Raw genomic sequence first — 18223 nt, forward strand, 5'->3', positions numbered from 1 at the left:
CCCAGCCCCGCTCCTGCTTTGTGACCAATCAGCTGACAGCACGAGTATGACAATTCAGATTACCGCTCATCTCATTGGTTGAGGAAAGGTCGCTTGCGGAGAAAATACCGGAAGACAACAGATGACCAAAACAAAAAGCATGGCCAACAGGGAAACAAACGCCGACACTGCGGTGCAAGTCTGAGACGACAGTACACCTGAAGCTGGGCAAACACTGTGCGATTTTCAAGCTGCACGATTGGCTCGCAGGGGTTATAAGTTCGTAGGTGACGATGCAGGTCTCACACTATACCGCCCGATGCTCTGATGCGACCTGAGTCACACTGTGCGTCCATAACATGAAGGTTATAACAGAAAATCTGTCGCTCGCTCTCCCTCTCTGTCTTTCACTCACACAGACACACACCACCATCAACTTTGCTAAACTGCTAATGAAAAACATAATCAGCTGTGATTGAGCAGCGATGTAAATCCAACTATTTTCACGGTTGTTGTGGTCGTGATAATTTGGTGATGCCACATCGAAAAGGCTCGGATGAGCTTTCCAAAGTTCTACAAGTTGTGCCTCCATCGCTTGAGTCCAGATCACACGCTGCACAGCCGTGCAGCTCCGTCTTTTTCACCGACGTTTACGTGTTTGCGCGTGAGCAGTGTGAGCGGCTGCGGTGACACCCTCACGAGCGATTGATGATCGGGAGCTGGTCGTGAGGTGTTAATCGCTTCTCGTTACCCCACGTATACTACACGGTGCACGATGAAGGCCAAAATCGGGCCGATCGCCAAAACGGTCGCACGACTCAAAAATCGGCTCAAAATGGGCCACAAATCGCACAGTGTGAGCCCGGCATTAGACCAGCAATGTTTGTTCCTCTCAGAGAAAGAAAAAAGGCTGCAAATGTACAGGGAAGAATGGGAAAAGGAAAACACCTATAAAGCGCACTGCACTGTGTGCCGGCGCACTTTTTCCATAGGCGTGCTTCTAATGGTGGGTACATGAAGAACATGAGGGGCGTGAAAGCTCGGGGAACCCTTAACCAATTTTTGTCCACCAGGCCACGGCAGAAGCAGATATGGTAAACACTGTTTGTTTGTTTTTAAACCCTCTGGTTAAGGTTAAAATGGGCATGCGCAGTGAAGCGCTATGTGGCCAGAAGTGTGATAATATCATTTATTTTGTGTAATAAACAACTGCAAGGATAGATTGCAACAAATAGATGAGTAATACATAAAAGTAATACATAGATGAATAATGATGATGAGTTATGATGCGTAATCATGGGAACAAGTGGGTTTACAAACGGGAGCTAAAGCTGAAATAATGCCTCTACTGAAGCCAACTGCACTAAATGCACTAAATGTGCACTGTTACAAGAATATTTTTCTTTCTATTGTTTTCTATTAATTTATATAATTTTAAGTTCTTTTAAAGAAAGATTTACTTTTATTCTGAAAAGTTAAGCATGACAGGCTTCTGTTTAAGAAAGACGTGTTTTATTGTGTTAATGTTGTCATTTTGAGCTAAAAATAAATGGCTCAATGATTTTTGTTTCCCATGTGTTGATATCACAAAGAATACACATCTACTTAAATCAAATTCAAGTCAAATGGTTAAAATAATAATTTCACACACAAAAAAAGAGCTAAAAAATTCACCACACCGGGAAGGGTGAAGACAACTGGGTCGCCCGGCCGTGGCCACGAGGTGTCCCTTATTTATTTCTCAGGGAGTTGGCAACCCTAGTAGAGAATGACCTTTGATCAGATCATATTGATCATAATGAGCTCACACAGCGTTCTTCATGCAGCAACAGGAAGTAGTTTTTATTCCATTTATTCGTGGGTCGCTATGAATTATGGGACGTGTTTTCTCCTCCGCTAAAGGAAACGCTGGAGCTTCTTCCCTCAGTGTTTGGAGACCTGAAGCAGGTTTGAACCCAAGAGCCTCCTGCTCTGAGGCAAGAGAGCTCACCGCTGCCCACATGATCACACCTTAAAAACACAAAACACTGGTCGCTGTGCAGTTCTCCTTCTGGTCTCTAGGGGCAGCGAAGCTCCGCGGCTCTGTCTTCAGACTGCATTACCCAGAATTCCAGAGGCGGAGCCTACCTGCCCACACCTGCAGAGAGTTGAGACGCTGAAGACTGAAGGGAGAAAAAAGACACGAGAGTAAAATGCCGATTAAAGCAGCAGAACCGCAGTGAAGCGAGCTGAACCGGACCGAGCAGGTCTGACCCGGACTCACCTGACCCAGGACCGGGCCCAGCGCACCTGGATCCACCTGAGACCCACCGAAGGTTTCTCAACTTTTCTCAGAAGCAGGAAGTGAAGCAGCAGACATGGTGAGTTCACAGACTTCACTACAAAACCCGCAAAATCGGACCGGGACCTTAGACTGGTCCCGGTCCCGGTTCTGGTTCTGGTTCTGGTTCTGCAGGTTTCGCTGTGAGGGAGAAGGTTCTGATCAAATCTGTGCAGCTGGGAGGAAACGGCAAACAGGCACTTCCTGAACTTCAATCAAAACAACAAAATAAACAAAAACAATCAATAAAAAATTCTGTAAACAAAAGAAAAACATTCGAGGAAAAAGATCAACACAGAAATATGATTCAAAGAAAACATTTAAATAAATGTTATTAGATGTTAAAATGAACAGAAACAAAGACGCTTACGTAACAATTACACTAAAATAAAAACACAGAAAACGTTCAAATGTCTCTGTGGTTACCATGGAAACGGCTCAGCTCACATTTATTTGATGATAAAGTTTATTCCTGACGTCATGTCCCGACCAATCAGACGGCAGACACTCTCTCTCTCTCTCTCTCTCTCTCTCTCTCTCTCTCTCTCACACTCCCACTCGCTCTCTCTCTCTCTCTCTCTTTCTCTCTCTCTCACACACACTCCCTCTCTCTCTCTCTCTCTCTCTCTCTCTCACACACACTCCCTCTCTCTCTCTCTCTCTCACACACACTCCCTCACTCTCTCTCTCTCTCTCTCTCTCTCTCTCTCTCTCTCACACACACTCCCTCACTCTCTCTCTCTCTCTCTCTCTCTCTCTCTCTCACACACACTCCCTCACTCTCTCTCTCTCTCTCTCTCACACACACACTCCCACTCTCTCTCTCTCTCTCTCTCTCTCTCTCTCTCTCTCACACACACACTCCCTCGCTCTCTCTCTCTCTCTCTCTCTCTCACACTCCCACTCTCTCTCGCTCTCTCTCTCTCTCTCACACTCCCACTCTCTCTCGCTCTCTCTCTCTCTCTCTCTCTCTCACACACACTCCCACTCTCTCTCTCTCTCTCTCTCTCTCTCTCTCTCTCTCTCTCTCTCTCTCTCTCTCACACACACTCCCACTCTCTCTCTCTCTCTCTCTCTCACACACACTCCCACTCTCTCTCGCTCTCTCTCTCTCTCTCACACTCCCACTCTCTCTCGCTCTCTCTCTCTCTCTCTCTCTCTCACACACACTCCCACTCTCTCTCTCTCTCTCTCTCTCTCTCTCTCTCTCTCTCTCTCTCTCTCTCTCTCTCTCTCTCTCACACACACTCCCTCGCTCTCTCTCTCTCTCTCTCTCTCTCACACTCCCACTCTCTCTCTCTCTCTCACACACTCACACACACACACACTCTCTCACACACTCTCTCTCTGTCTCTCTCTCTCTCACACACACACACACACACACACACACACACACCCTGCTGCGTGTAGCGTCCTGCAGCCCGGCGTGTCGAGGCGCCGCTGCTCGCCACTCCTCAGCACAGCAAGATCCTGCAGGACTGAGGAATGTTGGGAATTTCGGTGAGAGAGACAGACGTGTAAAAGATCTGCAGATATGAATCCGCAGGTCAAAGGTCAGGCTGACTGAAGTGTGGGGTGGAGTCTCTGGCACAGACTCAAACAGCTGAGACACAAACTAAACACCTGGATCCAGGTAAACAGCCCCCTGTTGACTGGGGGCAGAGCAGGTCAGCCACTAACCAGAAGGTCGGTGGTTCGATCCCAGGCTGCCTCCTGCATGTCAAATGTCCTTGGGCAAGATACTAACCCCATGTTTGCCTACTGGTGGTGGTCAGAGGGCCCGGTGGCGCCAGTGTCTGGCAGCCTCACCTCTGTCAGTGCGCCCCAGGGTGGCTGTGGCTACAATGTAGCTGCCATCACCAGTGTGTGAATGTAGTGTGAAGCGCTTTGGGGTCCTTAGGGACTAGAAAACCGCTATACAAATGCAGGCCATTTACCAACATGAGTGCACATTCAGGCGTGTCCAGACGGCGCCATTAAACGCAGCTCCGTGTCACCTTAAAGGTCCCACAGGGGGCGTGGCCTCACAGGTGAACCCAGTGAATAACATGGCGAATAACGAGGTAAACCAATCAGCTACACGCAAAGATTTACTGATTTCAATCTGTCTGTTTTGCCCCACCCCCAGGGGAGTAAGGAGCGCTACCATTGGCAGGCTCAGAATGTGAAGGTGAGCGGCGTCGATGACATGGTGCTGCTGTCCAAGATCAACGAGGACGCCATCACAGACAACCTGAAGAAGAGATATATGGACGACTACATCTTTGTATCCTCAGCGCACACCCTCGATTTGATTGGTTAATTGGTTGATGACCTCACCTTCAGTTAACTCACAGCTGTTTACTTATTGTCACAGTGTTTAACCCGTCGTGCTCTGTGGGGGCGTCTCACCTGTGGGAGCGTCTCACCTGTGGGGGCGTCTCACCTGTGGGACACACCTGCTTCAGTTTGTGAAACTTTATTAACAGGATCAATTAAGCCTGCGAGTGAGTCAGGTGAGGAGGCACCTGGAGCGTGCTCGTTTTGTCTCCGTCTTCTTAAGCTGTGTCCCAATTCAGGGTCTGCATGCTTGAAGTACGCGCACTACGCGTACTACGTACGGCGCGTACTATAAGTACGAGAAGTGAGGAAGTGAGAGGCTTGTGAAATGGGACGGTCTAGCCTTCGTCGCGCTGTTCAGGTTGCCTAGCAACCATGATACTAACCGCGAGGAACGTTGTATTCAGCTTTGTTTGACAGAAATGAAGGAGAAAAATGTTTTGTTGGTCATTCATTTTTGTCATGACATCACTGTGATTAGTTGAGTATCTGAGGCTGAGACCACAGGACTGTAAAACATGATTGTTGGGCTTCATTTCTGTACTGAACAGTTATTTAAGATTAGTTAGTAAATAATAATTAGCTCATGTTGTTCATGAGACTAAAATCATCTCACTGTGGTAATGTAAATATAATATGGCCAATATTATAGTATTGTTAGATTAGTATGATACATATATACATATACACAACCAAGTTAACGCTGAAAGTACGAACATCACTAATGTCACATAACTTTGCCAACAGCAATGTTTTAATGTTCTTCATTATTAAACATTCGCACATGAATAAGTGACGTCATATTCAGTACTTACTTTTGACAGTTCACTTTTCGGCCGCTCCCTTCTGCCGTATTTTGCGGCAAAATTATCCACACCCACCGCTGCGCTATGAATTGTGGGATATATGGGACCACGAAGCGTGCACCGGACCACGCTTGATATTTGGGGAAATCGACGGCGCATTTGGAGTATGTATTTGAAGTACACTTCGAATTGGGACAGCCGTCGTCGCGTGGCGGTGACGTAATCGCACTTAAAATGCGTACTTCAAGCGTGCAGACCCTGAATTGGGACACAGCTTCATTCACAGGGTTGTGAGTCCCGCCGCCCCCTGTTCTCTGAGGATGTGCAAAGCAGATGTCTGAGCTCTGCTGCCCTCTTGTGGCAGTTCAGAAACTCGCTCGCCACGTTCCTGATTCACCGGGTTCGTCGCCCAGAGGCCGTCCGAGTTGAGGCTCACGCAATGAGGCGGGAGGAGATGAAATGTCCTGAGCTGAAGGGGAGGGCGGCCAAATTTTAATCAGGTTTTTTTAATATTTCAATAACAAAAACTACAAGAGAGAAGACCGCAATGATCACATGACTCCATCTGAGCAGCCCGAGGCAACTGTGGGGAGAAAAAACTCCCTTCAAACAGGAAGAGACCTCGACTAAAGAAGGATCAGGTATCCGTTGGAAATTAGAGAAGAAAGTCATGGCACACTGATCTGTGAGCAGCCAATCACCAGTGAGTTTCTGTGGTAGCCCCTCCCACAGGTAGTGACATCATCAGTTCCAGATGCTTAGTTCTGCTGGTGCTGAACATCTGGCACTGGGATGGTCTGTCTCTGGTGGGTGGGTCCTGGTTCTGGTGCTGTTCCTTGACCCTTTTCTTTCAGACTTACATCGGTCCAGTGCTGATCTCTGTGAACCCGTTCAAACAGCTGCCGTATTTCACCGAGAGGGAGGTGGAGCTTTACCAGGGAGCGGTAAGACCGAGCGGCCAATCGACAGACAAATACAAGCGAAAAACAGACAAATAGCTGATTGAATGCCCCGCCCCCGACAGGCTCAGTATGAGAACCCCCCCCACATCTACGCACTGGCTGACAACATGTACAGAAACATGATGATAGACAGCGAGAACCAGTGTGTCATCATCAGGTAGGCGGGGCTTAAAGCTCTCTTCAAACACACTCTTTTCACAAATGTGTAACGTGATGTCTGTCTTTGCGTGGCAGCGGCGAGAGCGGCGCCGGAAAAACTGTTGCTGCCAAATACATCATGAGCTACGTGTCCAAAGTGTCCGGAGGAGGCAACAAAGTTCAGGTCAGAATCGGAGGCCATTGATTGGTTGACATGAAGGTAACGCTGCCTCACTGCTCCACCTTGTGGTATAAATCGTTTTTGCACTTTGTAGTTTATCTCGACACTCATCGCTGCTGCTGGTTTGAAACGTTGTTTATCATGTGACGCTCAATTCAATTCAGTTTTATTTATACAGCGCCAAATCACAACAACAGTCGCCTCAAGGTGCTTTATACTGTAAGGTCGACCCTACAATAACACATACAGAGAAAACCCAACAATCAGATGACCCCCTATGAGCAGCACTTTGGTGACAGTGGGAAGGAAAAACTCCCTTTTAACAGGAAGAAACCTCCAGCAGAACCAGGCTCAGGGAGGGGCGGGGCCATCTGCTGTGATTGGTTGGGGTGAGAGAAGGAAGACAGGATAAAGAAATGCTGTGGGACAGATCATTTTATAATAACAATTCTAATAATTAGTAAACGTTTATGCAAAGTGTTAATTTTAATTTAATCGGACACATGTTAAGATTTCATTTTTAATTTATTTCTTCACCTTTTTATTTTGGCACGTCGGGTCTTCCTTAGTTAGATCAGAAAACGGCTGATTGTTTGTGTCAGCTGATAGTCACCATGGTTACAGATGACGTTAGCGATGTGTTATCACCTGCAGCGCGTCAAAGACATCATCCTGCAGTCCAACCCTCTGCTCGAGGCCTTCGGGAACGCTAAAACCGTCCGCAACAACAACTCCAGCAGATTTGTGAGTATGATAGCACAGATGCTTTGGCTGCCGCCGCGCAGACTCATAGACGCCCACAGACACGCTGCTCTTATCCCGACAGGGCAAATACTTCGAGATCCAGTTCAGCCGAGGAGGAGCTCCTGATGGAGGCAAGATCTCCAACTTCCTGCTGGAGAAAAGTCGAGTCGTCTCCCAGAATCAAGGAGAGAGAAACTTCCATATCTACTACCAGGTACTGCAATGTGTGCTGCAACGTGTACTATAACTGTTAACGGAAGCTAATGCTGGCCTCTGACCTCAGCTGCTGGGAGGGGCTACCGCAGAGCAGAGGGAGAACCTCGGGGTCACGACCCCTGACTACTACAACTACCTCAACCAAACGGGAACCTACACGGTGGAGGACGTGAACGACAAGAAGGAGTTCTCGGACACGATGGTGTGTATGCGTGCGTGCGTGTGTGCGTGCGTGTGCGTGTGCATGTGTGCGTGTGTGCGTGTGCGTGCATATGTGTGCGTGTGCGTGCGTGTGCGTGCATATGTGTGCGTGTGCGTGCGTGTGCGTGCATATGTGTGCGTGTGCGTGCGTATGCGTGTTAAAGTGTGTGTACCTGTGTCCTCAGGAGGCCATGTCGGTGGTCGGTCTGTCTCTGGAAGATCAGGATTCAGTCCTTCAGCTGGTCGCAGGAATTCTTCATCTGGGAAACATCAGCTTCAGAGAGGAGAACAACTACGCTGTGGTGGAGAGCCAGAACTGTGGGAAACCCGACACTACAGCATGACACTGTTGTTTGTTTTTATTACCACTTAAACCAGTAAAACCTTTTGTCTCCTCCTCAGTCCTCGCCTTTCCGGCCTACCTGCTGGGGATCTCTCAGGACGGTCTCTGCAGCAAGCTGACCAGCAGGATTATGGACAGTAAGTGGGGCGGGAAGACCGAGTCCATCTCGGTGACCCTGAACACCGAGCAGGCCTGTTTCTCCCGAGACGCCCTGTCCAAAGCGCTGTACGCCCGGCTCTTCGACTTCCTGGTCGATGTCAGTGCCTCCACACGGCCTTCACACTTTGCTCTTTGCTCTTTATCCGCCGCTCATTCACCTTCCTGTTTCTGTGTCAGTGCATTAATAAAGCCATGCAGAAGGAGCAGGAGGAGCTCAACATCGGAGTCCTCGACATCTACGGCTTCGAGATCTTCCAGGTACAAACACACTTCCTGTCTTAAGCCACACCTTACAAAACAATAATAAACACAAACTGTTAGATTGTTCCTGCTGATTTGATGATCAACTGCTCTGATTATTGATTAACTTTTACTTTTTGTTTTTTAGCAAAATGGTTTTGAGCAGTTTTGCATCAACTTTGTGAACGAGAAGCTGCAGCAGATTTTTATTGAGCTCACGCTGAAGGCTGAACAGGTGACGTTGTTCTTTAATCAACTGATTACATACAATTATTCTGGGATTAATTTTGTGGTTGTTACTAAGTTTAACTGATTCCGCCTGACTTTAAAAGATCACATGACATTACAGGTGTTTATTGGACAAATCTCGATTCAACTATTTTCTGAGATGATGAACTTTGTCTTGTTGTGTTACTTTTGTGCGAGGAATCCAAATAATAATTCTCCAGCTTCCTCCCAAGTGATTTTTGACCAGCACTGACTAAAATAAATCATCTATCTTCTTCCACTTGTCCGGGGCCGGGTCAAGGGGAGGAACCTAAGCAGACAAGCCCAGACCTCCCTCTCCCCAGCCTCCTCCTCCAGCTCGTCGAGGGGAACATCAAAGCGTTCCCAGGCCAGAGAGATACAACCCCTCCAGTGTTTCCTGGGTCCTCCTCCTGGTGGGACATGCCTGGAAAACCTCACCCAGGTGGCGCCCAGGTTGCATCCTTGTCACCACCTCAGCTGGCTCCTTTCGATGTGGAGCAGCAGCGGCTCTACTCTGAGCCCCTCCCACATGGCCAAACTCCTCACCCTATCTCTGAGGGAGAGGCCAGCCACCCCTCGGAGGAAGCTCCTTTCCACAGCTTGTATCCGCGATCTCGTTCTTTCGGTCACTACCCACAGCTCGTGGCCACAGGTGAGGGTAGGGACGTAGATCGACCGGTAAACTGAGAGCTTCATATTTACACTCAGCTCCGTCTTCACCACGACGGACCGGTGCAGCGTCACTGCAGCCGCCGCACCAATCCGTCTGTCGATCTCCTGCTAACTTGTCCCGATGAGATTCTGAGAGCACGATGTGAAAGCTTCCACCACTTGGCTACGAACAGAATCGGTGACAAAGGGCAGCTCTCTTTGCTCCTGCAAAGGTTGTGTGAGGGTCAAATGGTCCGTAGAAGTGAGCCAGACACCACATACTGGGCTGGGGTGAGTATCCTAGTATCCTCTCGGCTTGGTGCCTGTATGTTGGGGTTTCTCCCAGTGAACGAAGGGGTTTGTTCCCTGCACCGTCCGGTTGGGGAACGGGTCCTGACTGTCGTCTGCGCTGGATGACGGTTCAGAGTACCTCGTCTTCTTGGAGTCCCTGGGTGGGGTGTTTGAAGCTGCTCCACCTGGGGACTCTATACTACTGGGAGACTTCAGTGCTCATGTGGCAATAACAGCGAGACCTGGAGGCGCGTGACTGGGAGGAACGGTGTCGCAGATCTGAACCAGAGCGGTGTTTTGTTATTGGACTTCTGTGCAAACAGAAGTCCAATAACAGTTTGTCCATAAGTGCACGTGGCACCAGGCCGCAGGTCGATGATTGATTTTGTAATCGTATCAGACCTGGACCATATGTTGTGGACACTCGGGTAAAGACAGTAGACACCAGAGGTGAGGGGAAGCACCAGGCTGAAGAGGGAGTCGTATTGGGCTTGGTTAGCCTGTCGGACTTTGGAAGCAGCTGATAGGTACTAACAGGCCAAGCCAAATGTGGCTCGGGCAGTGGCTGAAACAGGAAGTTCAGAGAGGCCATGCAAAACGACTTTCAGACTGCCTCAAAGAGATTCTGGCAAACTGTCAGCGACTCTGACATCAGGCGACTCTGCTTCACTGAGTGACTGGGTTAAATGCAGTCATTTCCCTACAGGGGATTAATAAAGCATACAAGAAACAAAAGCCTCAGAAAGCAGTGCTCTGCCTGCTCTGTGTAGGGTGGAGCGCTGCTGACTTGGACTGATAACATTGTCGGACAAACTTCAGGGACCTCCTTTAAATAAACAGACTAAATGTGAAGCCAGATGTTGCTGTTGTGTCTGCAGGAGGAATACGTGCAGGAGGGAATCAAATGGACTCCCATCGAATATTTTAACAACAAGGTGGTCTGTGACCTCATCGAGTCCAAACTGGTGAGTCCGCAAATCACTGAACACAGCTCTGATAGACTTAATGAGTGCTCCTCTCCATCTGTTTTTATTCTCGTACAAACATTACTGACATCAATCATTTGTTACATCAAACTGCAGCAGGATTTACGCTCCATCTTAAGGGTCAGTTGCCCCCCGAGTTGATTCTGTCTGACAGAGGATTTAGCCCCTCCCACTTTAACCCCACCTACCCTTTAAGTTGTTGATGTTTTTTGTCATTAGCCATCTTCTGGAATCTGGAGAGGGGTGACCTGCTCATTTTATAATACTCCTGCAATTTTTACTCATGTAAAGGATTCCTATCCTAGTGTGCGTCTGTTAGACTCAGGGACCCGTCAGACTTCTTCATGAATGTGAAGACTGCTTTTAAATACTCTAGGAACAACAAGTAGGCCTGCAGAGCGAGAGCGAAGTGCTCTAATAGGGTGATATGGTACTACAAGGTCATTAAGATAAGATGGGGCCTGATTATTTAAGACCTTGTATGTGAGGAGCAGGATTTTGAATTCAATTCTGGATTTAACAGGAAGCCAAAACAGGAGAAATATGCTCTCTCTTTCTAGTCCCTGTCAGGACTCTTGCTGCAGCATTTTGGATTAACTGAAGGCTTTTCAGTGAGTTTTTAGGACTTCCTGATAATAATGAATTACAGTCGTCCAGCCTGGAAGTAATAAATGCATGAACTAGTTTTTCAGCGTCACTCTGAGACAGGATATTTCTAACTTTAGAGATGTTGCACAAATGGAAGAAAGCAGTCTTACATATTTGTTTAATATGTGCGTTGAAGGACATATCCTGGTCAAAAATGACTCCAAGGTTCCTCACAGTGTTACTGGAGGCCAAGGTAATGCCATCCAGAGTAAGAATCTGCTTAGATACCATATTTCTAAGATTTTCAGCGCTGAGTACAATGACCTCAGTTTGATCTGAGTTAAGAAGCAGAAAGTTAGTGGCCATCCAGGTCTTTATGTCTTTAAGACATTCCTGCAGTTTAACTAATTGGTGTGTGTTATCTGGCTTCATGGACAGATAGAGCTGGGTGTCATCTGCATAGCAGTGAAAATGTATGCTATGTCTTCTAATGATGCTGCCTAGGGGAAGCATGTATAATGTAAACAGAATTGGTCCTCAAATATTACTCTTTCTTTTGTATTTATGGTGAAAGTCGGGTGTTTTTAATTGAGTATTCGTTGAGTTTTAATTAAAAGATAAAGACGTCTGATCTTTACCAGCTTAAAAACAGTGTGTGGCTCGTTTGGCTTGTTTGGTCTCTTGATGCAGATGTGATATTACCTGAGTACAGGTGAGATTTCTGCTGCTTGCAGGAGCTGAACTCTCAGTTTTGAACAAACTATAAGTCAGATTATATAAAACCAAATTCAAACAGCTGTATTTTCAGTGAACACCCTCTGTGTTGCAGAATCCTCCTGGGATCATGAGCATCCTGGACGACGTGTGCGCCACGATGCACGCTAAAGGTGAGGGGGCGGATCAGACCCTGCTGCAGAAATTACAGGGACAGATTGGATCTCACGAACACTTCAGCAGCTGGAACAAAGGATTCATAGTCCACCACTATGCTGGAAAGGTCCTCACCTCACCTGTATACCTGTCAGTTTTTAATGACCACATCTGTCTGTGCTTACTGACCGCACCTGTGTCTGTGGGCAGGTGTCGTATGACGTCAGCGGGTTCTGTGAGAGGAACAGAGATGTGCTGTTCAATGACATCATCGAGCTGATGCAGAGCAGCGAGTTGTAAGTACGCTGTGCGTGGATGTTTCAGGAGCGTGTCCTCGCTATCAGCCCCTGATGCAAAACTGCAGTCACGCGTCATCTTTGTCAGGAAGCCTGTCGTCAGCAGAGATGGCAGTGTTACTGTAATCTGATTACTTTTTTCAAGTAACGAGTGAAGGGTTTAACATTGCAAAAAAGTAATTAGATTACTGTTACTTTCTCATTAGCACGCTGTGTCACTGGGTTACTAAACCGTGATTTTGTTTGTGAGAGAGTCTCCATGGTAACAGACATGTGCAGATCAACAATGGATGGCGTGATGGAGAGAGTACAACCATGCAGCGTTCAAAGCGTGGAAGTAATCACATTACTAAGCTGTGTGTGTCTGACACAATCCCTTCTCTGTGGTGTGTTTGTGGGCAGTCCGTTCATCAGAGCTCTGTTCCCTGAGAACCTGGAGGCAGAGAAGCGAGGGCGACCGACCACCGCTAGCAGTAAGATCAAGGTGAGAAAGCTGGAGGTTAGACCTCCACTAAGAATGAAAATGACAGTGAAATAAGCAGCTTTGCCAGGTGTGGTTCTCAGGTGTGTGTTCGCTGCCCTCCAGAAACAAGCTAATAGTCTGGTGCAGACCCTGATGAAGTGCACCCCCCACTACATCCGCTGCATCAAGCCCAACGAAACCAAACGCTCCCGGGACTGGGAGGAGAACCGGGTCAGACACCAGGTGGAGTACCTGGGCCTGCGAGAGAACATCAGAGTCCGTCGAGCTGGATATGCTTACAGACGAGTCTTCAATAAGTTCCTGCAGAGGTCGGAGGTCAAACATGGTTAGGATATTTAAGCTAATGGGACGAAGTTAAGGTTCTAACTCAGACTGCCGTGCTGCAGGTACGCCATCCTGACGAAGGAGTCCTGGCCTCAGTGGAGAGGTGATGAGCGTCAGGGCGTGCTGCACCTCCTCCACTCGGTCAATATGGACCAGGATCAGTTCCAGCTGGGGAAGACCAAAGTCTTCATCAAAGCTCCAGAGTCGGTAAGAGAAGCTCAGCAAGTGGTTTAACTGCAATCAGGAACGCTGAGATTCAGCACGCCTGAGGTCGGCGCTGTGGTCCGCTGTGACCCGCGGTCATCGCTGACGCTGTGACCCACGGTGACCCACGGTCATCGCTGACGCTGTGACGTATGGTCATGGCTCTGTCTTTGTCATAATGGTGTCGTTTCCTCTCTCCAGCTCTTTCTGTTGGAGGAGATGAGGGAGAGGAAATATAACGGGTACGCTCGTGTCATCCAGAAGGCGTGGCGCAAACACATTGCTGTTCGCAAATACGTCAAGATGAGGGAGGAAGGTAAGATTGTGTTTGATAGATGGGTTAAAAAAATCTGAGTTTGTTTTCAATAACTTTTCATTCGTGCTTCCTCTAGCCTCGGATGTTGTGCTGAACAAAAAAGAGCGCCGCAGAAACAGCATCAACAGGAACTTTGTGGGTGATTACCTCGGCACTGATAACCATCCTGAGATCAGACAGTTTGTCGGCCGCAGAGAGAGAATTGATTTTGCTGACGTCGTGGTGAAATATGACCGCAGGTTCAAGGTAGGAACCCAACCTAAAAGCAGAACCACAGGCCTAGATCTGGTTCTGTTTGAACACGTCCTCGGCTGGAGACCGTTCACCATCATGTCTGATGAGTCCCTGAATATTTCTTTCCTCTCTGAAATGTTGCTTTTGTTGTTCCACAGTCCGTGAAGAGAGACCTTATCCTGACACCAAAGTTCCTTTACATGATCGGTCGGGAGAAGATGAAACACGGTCCAGATAAAGGTCAGATCCAGGAAGTTCTCAAGAGGAAGATTGAGATCAACAAAATCCAGTCTGTTTCTCTGAGGTACACCATCAGAACCGGAAAAACTGCAATCAGAACCAAAAACCTGACAGCAGAGCCAGATTAGTACTTTCCACTGGGTCAAAAAGTAGAACTGGAAATGGAACAAAACATGAAGCTATTAGAAGATAGCCATTGTTGTATAGCATTCAAAATATTGCCTTTCTCTGACCGACCTTTCTGTTTGTTAGCACTCTTCAGGATGACTTCTTCATCATCCATGAAGAGGAGTACGACAGCGTTCTTCAGAGTGTCTTTAAAACGGAGTTTCTGAGTCTGCTGGTCAAACGTTATGAGGACAAAACGCAGAGGAAGTTGCCACTAAAATTCAATAACCTGTAAGTTTTAAACACAGGATACCTCATGCACTGTGTTTAGAAAGGAAGCTAGCCGCCATGGCCTCACCCTTTGGCCACGCTTGGTTTAAAGTCTCCTGATGAGTATTTTCACTGTTGCCATTTTGGTGTTTTGAAACTCGATGAGACAAGCAAGGAGTCAAACTGCACAACCAATGAACGTAGTTCCTGTTACAGGAAATGCACTGAGAAACCAACACTTAAACCCGGGTTTAACAAGGAGTCATCAGATCTGACCGGTACTAACCAAACACTGCCTCTATCTCTACACATCTCCGTTCAGCCTGGAGTTTAAGGTGAAGAAAGGTGGCTGGGGTCCGTTCAGCTCCTCAGGATCCAGACAGATCCAGTTCCAGGTGGGTCAGGGTGACGAGGCTGTCTTGAAGCCCAGCGGAAAGGTCCTGCAGGTCTCCATCGGACCGGGTCTGCCTAAAAACTCCCGTAAGTTGTGACTTGACTTAGTCACCAATGTAACCTCTTGTCCACTCGGCATTACTTCCTGTCTGTTTGTCGTCTAGGTCCCACCCGGAAAGACAACCGCAAGAGCCGCTACATGGGAAACCGTGCTCCGCCCAGCAACCAGCAACACTCGGGTATCAGCAAAAACCAAGTTTCAGGTGTTTTCACGACTTCTTAGACGACTTTTTTGACGTTTCGTATTCTCATCAGCATCTCGCTCCAGAGGGGGTGGAGCCCTGAAGGAGGGCAGCGCCTACTCCAGAGGCTCGTTGCTGAGACAGCAGTCGAGCATGGAGCAACCTACCCTGCCCCGCCTCCAGAACCAGCGTCGCAATGACAGTCGTCCCCATCAAAACCAGGACATGGGCTTTATGGATGTTCCCGATCAGGGTGCCGCAGGGTGAGACCGCTTGGAGTGACCCAGTGTTATGAAATAACTGTGGTCACCAGTATGACCAGTAAATGGACCATCCGTAAATGACTAGTAATCCCTGCTTCTCACCTGTAGGGTACACCGGCGCCGTTCAAAGGAGGTGAAGCCTTCTCCTGGAGCGGGTCGACCCAAACCGAAGCCCCGAACTCCTCACTGCAGAGCTCTGTACGCCTACGATGCCCAGGACACCGATGAGCTTAGCTTCAATGCTGAGGACATCATTGAGATAGTCACTGAAGGTAGTGCCCCACCTTGCATTGATGTTACTAGATCTCACACCTTGTTAAACAACAGTGAATGTAATTGCACGGTAGTACTTTCATCCAGAATCGTAGTTCCCACAAAGACCGTGCACGGTCGCAGTGGCGGTCCTAGCCTGTTTGGCAGGCTAGGACCGACTCCAAGAAGACCACCATCTTCCGTCGGTTTTAATTTTGCACTCCAGTATGAACACAAATCCCCCAACCTGAGAATCACCACAACATGATCTAACAGACCTACACCTTAGTTCACAGATTCACTTTGTCTAAGGTGCATTTCTGGGATTTCACACAACCCAGGATTCAAATCATGAATACATAATGGGCTTGGATTTACATCATTATGAATGAAATGTGCTCTATTTGGAAGCAGCCCCCCCCCCCCCCCCCCTTTCGACAGGTTGTGTGTGAGACTTTAAATCATCAAACTGTAAATTATAAATTTTAAATTGTTATTGATCCCTTTACGCCCAGCAGGCGCACCTCGCAAGCGGAGGGCGCCCTTACTCCCAGCAAATGGGCCATAGAAAACCGAACAGTGCCTGTGACATTCCCACTATGCGCAGGCCGTGATGCCGCCCCGGGCAACCGCCCGTGTCGCCCGTATCTAAAACCGCTACTGAACGGTCGCGTAGTTCCCACGAGGACCGTGCACGGTCGCATAGTTCTCTTGCTTACCTGAATGTTTGTCCTACGCATTGTTTTTCCATTTCCACAGATCCGTCTGGTTGGTGGCTTGGTCGCTTGCGGGGCAGAGAGGGGATGTTCCCTGGAAACTATGTGGAGAAGATCTAGACCTCGATTCCAGGGGTCAGAGGTACCAACCTGCTGCTGCAGCTGGGGTCATAGGTCGTAGGAGCTTTCAACACATTGGTTGAGAGCTAAAAGGAGGCTGACTGCTGAAGATGAACAAAGTGAACACAGTGGCAGATTTAAAACCCTGTGTTTGACATTAACAGAGCAGATGAACAGACCCTGAACGTCACACAGGAGCGTTGATATACAAATAAAGGTATTTTATTTGTCTCGTCATTAAAACGGAAATATTTTTTACCTGAAATAAACAGATGTAGAAGATGAATGTTCAGCTGTGGTTTCTGTCGGGATCAATGTTTCAGCTGCAGCCTGAATCAGCAGCTCACCTGGGCTGAGCAGCTCACCTGGGCTGAGCAGCTCACCTGGGCTGAGCAGCTCACCTGGGCTGAGCAGCTCACCTGGGCTGAGCAGCTCACCTGGGCTGAGCAGCTCACCTGCCACACCTGTTTTCTTTCATTTTAACTTTTTTCTTTACTTTTTCTGATTTTTATCATTTGGATTTTTTTCCTTAACGTAAACTTTAATTCATTTTTTTAAATTATCTGTATATTGTTTTTTTAAAATTGCACACACAGCAGGACACTACATTACCCAGAGTCCTTTTCACCAAGTGGGCTGTGCTGGTTTTAGGCACAGTTGGAAAAGATTGGCTCATCCATCCCATAGTGTCGCTGTTGTTTTACACCAAAAGGAAAAAGTGAATAAGTAGTGTGTGAACGTCACACAGTAGGATGAGTTGTAATAAATCTTGCAGCTTGTGCAGGTTAATGCTCCTGGTTTGCATGTTCATTAAAAATGACTTTGTTAAATTTTAAATGTGACCATAAAGTGGTTCAATGCAACATTTCAGGTATTTATGTGAATCACAAATTGCACAACTTTGTCTTCCGGTCATGTCCGAGTGGAGGTAAACACACTTTTTAAATTGGTTTTGCAACTGAAGCCGTGTTCATTGTACAAATATGTTATGGAAGATTACCTGTGCTCATTCTGATGAACCTGCTGCAGTGTTTCTGATCACACTCTGACAAACTGAACATCACAGTTTTACTTTAAGAATATAATTCCCCCTCTGTTATCATCTTCAATTTCTCCTTCCACCTCCTCCATGTTGGCCTGCAGTTGGTGCTGCTCTGAAAGCGCTGTAACTAAGTTTAAGAATATAATCCAGCCACTGTTATCATCGTCAATGCCCTGTACCAACACAGAGCAGAGCAGCTATCTGAACGCTACCCCAACAGAGGTCGATTATCTTGTTAATAATTTCACCTCCTCACTACGTACGACTCTGGATACTGTAGCTCCTGTGAAAACTAAGGTCTCTAATCAGAAGTACCTGACCCCGTGGTATAATTCTCAAACACGTAGCCTAAAGCAGATGACTCGTAATCTGGAGAGGAAATGGCGTGTCACAAATTTAGAGGATCATCATTTAGCCTGGAGAAATAGTTTGTTGCTTTATAAGAAAGCCCTCCGCAAAGCCAGAACAGCTTACTA

At 47.6% G+C, this 18223-nt stretch overlaps 1 protein-coding gene across 1 annotated transcript; it reads left to right on the plus strand.

Annotated features, from left to right (window-relative positions):
- Nucleotides 1-933: 933 nt before the first annotated feature.
- On the plus strand, nucleotides 934-16990 carry myo1eb (myosin IEb). Its single transcript, XM_087848616.1, has 28 exons — nucleotides 934-1073; nucleotides 1882-2339; nucleotides 4428-4565; nucleotides 6279-6368; nucleotides 6449-6543; nucleotides 6621-6708; nucleotides 7360-7449; nucleotides 7532-7663; nucleotides 7733-7867; nucleotides 8052-8184; nucleotides 8269-8465; nucleotides 8546-8626; nucleotides 8757-8843; nucleotides 10678-10764; nucleotides 12203-12370; nucleotides 12454-12539; nucleotides 12942-13023; nucleotides 13126-13331; nucleotides 13410-13554; nucleotides 13753-13867; nucleotides 13944-14113; nucleotides 14260-14405; nucleotides 14594-14740; nucleotides 15042-15199; nucleotides 15277-15351; nucleotides 15428-15617; nucleotides 15726-15889; nucleotides 16629-16990. The coding sequence occupies exons 2-28, from the start codon at nucleotides 2337-2339 to the stop codon at nucleotides 16703-16705; spliced, it is 3285 nt and encodes a 1094-aa protein (XP_087704742.1). The 5' UTR covers nucleotides 934-1073; nucleotides 1882-2336; the 3' UTR covers nucleotides 16706-16990.
- Nucleotides 16991-18223: the final 1233 nt, after the last annotated feature.

The sequence above is a fragment of the Neolamprologus brichardi genome, chromosome 11 (assembly GCF_056152115.1).
Source record: "Neolamprologus brichardi isolate AB-2024 chromosome 11, ASM5615211v1, whole genome shotgun sequence".
NCBI classification, from domain to species: Eukaryota; Metazoa; Chordata; class Actinopteri; order Cichliformes; family Cichlidae; genus Neolamprologus; species Neolamprologus brichardi.